This window comes from Trichechus manatus, unplaced genomic scaffold (genome assembly GCF_000243295.1).
Source record: "Trichechus manatus latirostris isolate Lorelei unplaced genomic scaffold, TriManLat1.0 scaffold00137, whole genome shotgun sequence".
In the NCBI taxonomy this organism is placed as follows: Eukaryota; Metazoa; Chordata; class Mammalia; order Sirenia; family Trichechidae; genus Trichechus; species Trichechus manatus.
This window is the reverse complement of record NW_004444073.1, coordinates 6,763,211-6,764,963: the sequence shown is the minus strand read 5'-3', so window position 1 is coordinate 6,764,963 and position 1,753 is coordinate 6,763,211. Positions and strand designations below refer to the sequence as shown.

The 1,753-nt window shown below is 45.5% G+C and overlaps 1 protein-coding gene across 1 annotated transcript in view; it reads left to right on the top strand.

The window, feature by feature from the left end:
- The first annotated feature begins 289 nt into the window (after positions 1–289).
- ITPRID1 (ITPR interacting domain containing 1) overlaps positions 290–1,753 on the top strand; it is a 112,092-nt gene continuing 110,628 nt past the window's right edge. The window contains 1 exon segment of the mRNA XM_004385336.1: positions 290–485. Coding sequence (XP_004385393.2) covers positions 323–485 — 163 coding nt within the window. The 5' untranslated portion in view covers positions 290–322.

The following is a 1,753-nucleotide window of genomic DNA, read 5'->3' as shown; positions in this document are numbered from 1 at the left end:
CAGATTGCCAGGTCTTTCTTCCACAGTGCTGCTAGGTGGGTTTGAACCATCAACCTTTTGATTAGTAGCTGAGCACAAACTGTTTGCACCACCCAGGACCTTGCCTTCCCACTCAGGGAGGGAGCCATTCTGCCGTATTGAGACTGGTGACCCAGCTCAGGTGGGTGAGCCAGGCCTGCATACGGTTGTGAAGCTGGATTCATTCATTTGACTGTGTGATTTGGGCCTCTCCCTCTAGCTGAGCCAAGGCCTGAAAGCCCAGCTCATTGTGTCTGATTTGTTTGTGTGTATGTTTTAAATCAGCTTGCTGGAGTACTCTCTAATGATGGCGGAGAAGTCACATGATGCTGACAACCCTCAAGGAGGCCAGGAAAGGAGCAGGAGAGAGATCCTGAGGTCCACCAAGGCGGCATGGACCCGCCTGGATGAGCAGCTGCCTCCTGGCTCAGAAGAGGACAGCCAGGGTCTCACCAACCTCACTCTGGGTGAGAGGGGCCTCAGAGCTACTTAAAGGCTTGGTGAGGGGTGTGGGGGTTTTGGCAGGAGGTAGATGATTTAGGGACAAGAACTCTGCTTTGATGAGGGGTCGGTGTTCTGGCATGGTAGCAGAAACTTCCAGGAAATAGGCACTTCTGACTTGCCATACAGACACTCAGAAAGACCCTCTTGATGGAGATAAATCAACTAAAGAATGGACTCTCCATTATCCCACTCCAATCTTCCCTCACCTTGAATCCCCCAGGACCCTGAATCAATTTGAGATTCATGCCAGAGGCATGGGGCTTCTTCCAGGACATTTACTTAAAAGTCTCTTACATGCTGAGTCTTGCATGAGGCTTTGATAATTATTTTAATAATTTAGAGAGTAATAAGTAAGAAAATACTTCTCCACCCACCCACCCACCCAATGACATGGCAGAAAAGCCTGGTGATCTGCTTCCAAAAGATCACAGCCATGAAAACTCTCTGGAGTGCATTTCCATTGCACACATGGGGTTGCCATGAGTCAGAATCGACTCAATGGCAATAAATATAGCCCATGTCCACCTGACTTTTTCAGTTCATCTGACACCTTGGGAGGTTGAGCAATTCAATTGCCTTATTGTTTGGTCAGATAAACTCAAAGAAAACCAGTCCAGAGTAGCCTGTAGCCAACTGGAATGGAAGCAAATATTTAACAGGAGACCTGGCCTTTATACGGACTCCTTTTTGCCAGTTGACTATCTGTTGAGCCAGTGGTAAAGATCCACCTTAAAAGACTGGGGCCTTTTTAGCACAGGGTGCCTTTGGCAATCTGGGGACTCTAGTGCAATTTGTCCCTGGAATGAATGCAAATTTGGTTTCTAACCTGGCAGAGAACTCCTTGCAAATAAACATCGCTGGCTGCCTGCCTTAGGTAAATGTCGTGATTCAATAAGGAGAGGCTCTAAGGTGATTTATATCTAACAAGAAAAAGACAAAAGTCTTGTATGCTTTTTCACCCTTCGTATACACGCCAGGTAATTAAAAAATCACTCTCACATACTTCGCTCTTCAGTGATTTTTTTTGTCTTCTCTTTCACATTTTGTTTCCAAAAAAAAAAACTTTGTCTTTTGGCAAGTTTACACTTCATTCCCAGGAAAGGCTGATTATGGAAAACAGGAGGTCTTGCCTTGGGGAAAAAAATGAATATGCTTATAGAAACATGGGACTAAATATGTAGGAACTAGAACAGTTGAATGGTGGCGGAATGATGGGGTAGAGTAGTTTTAC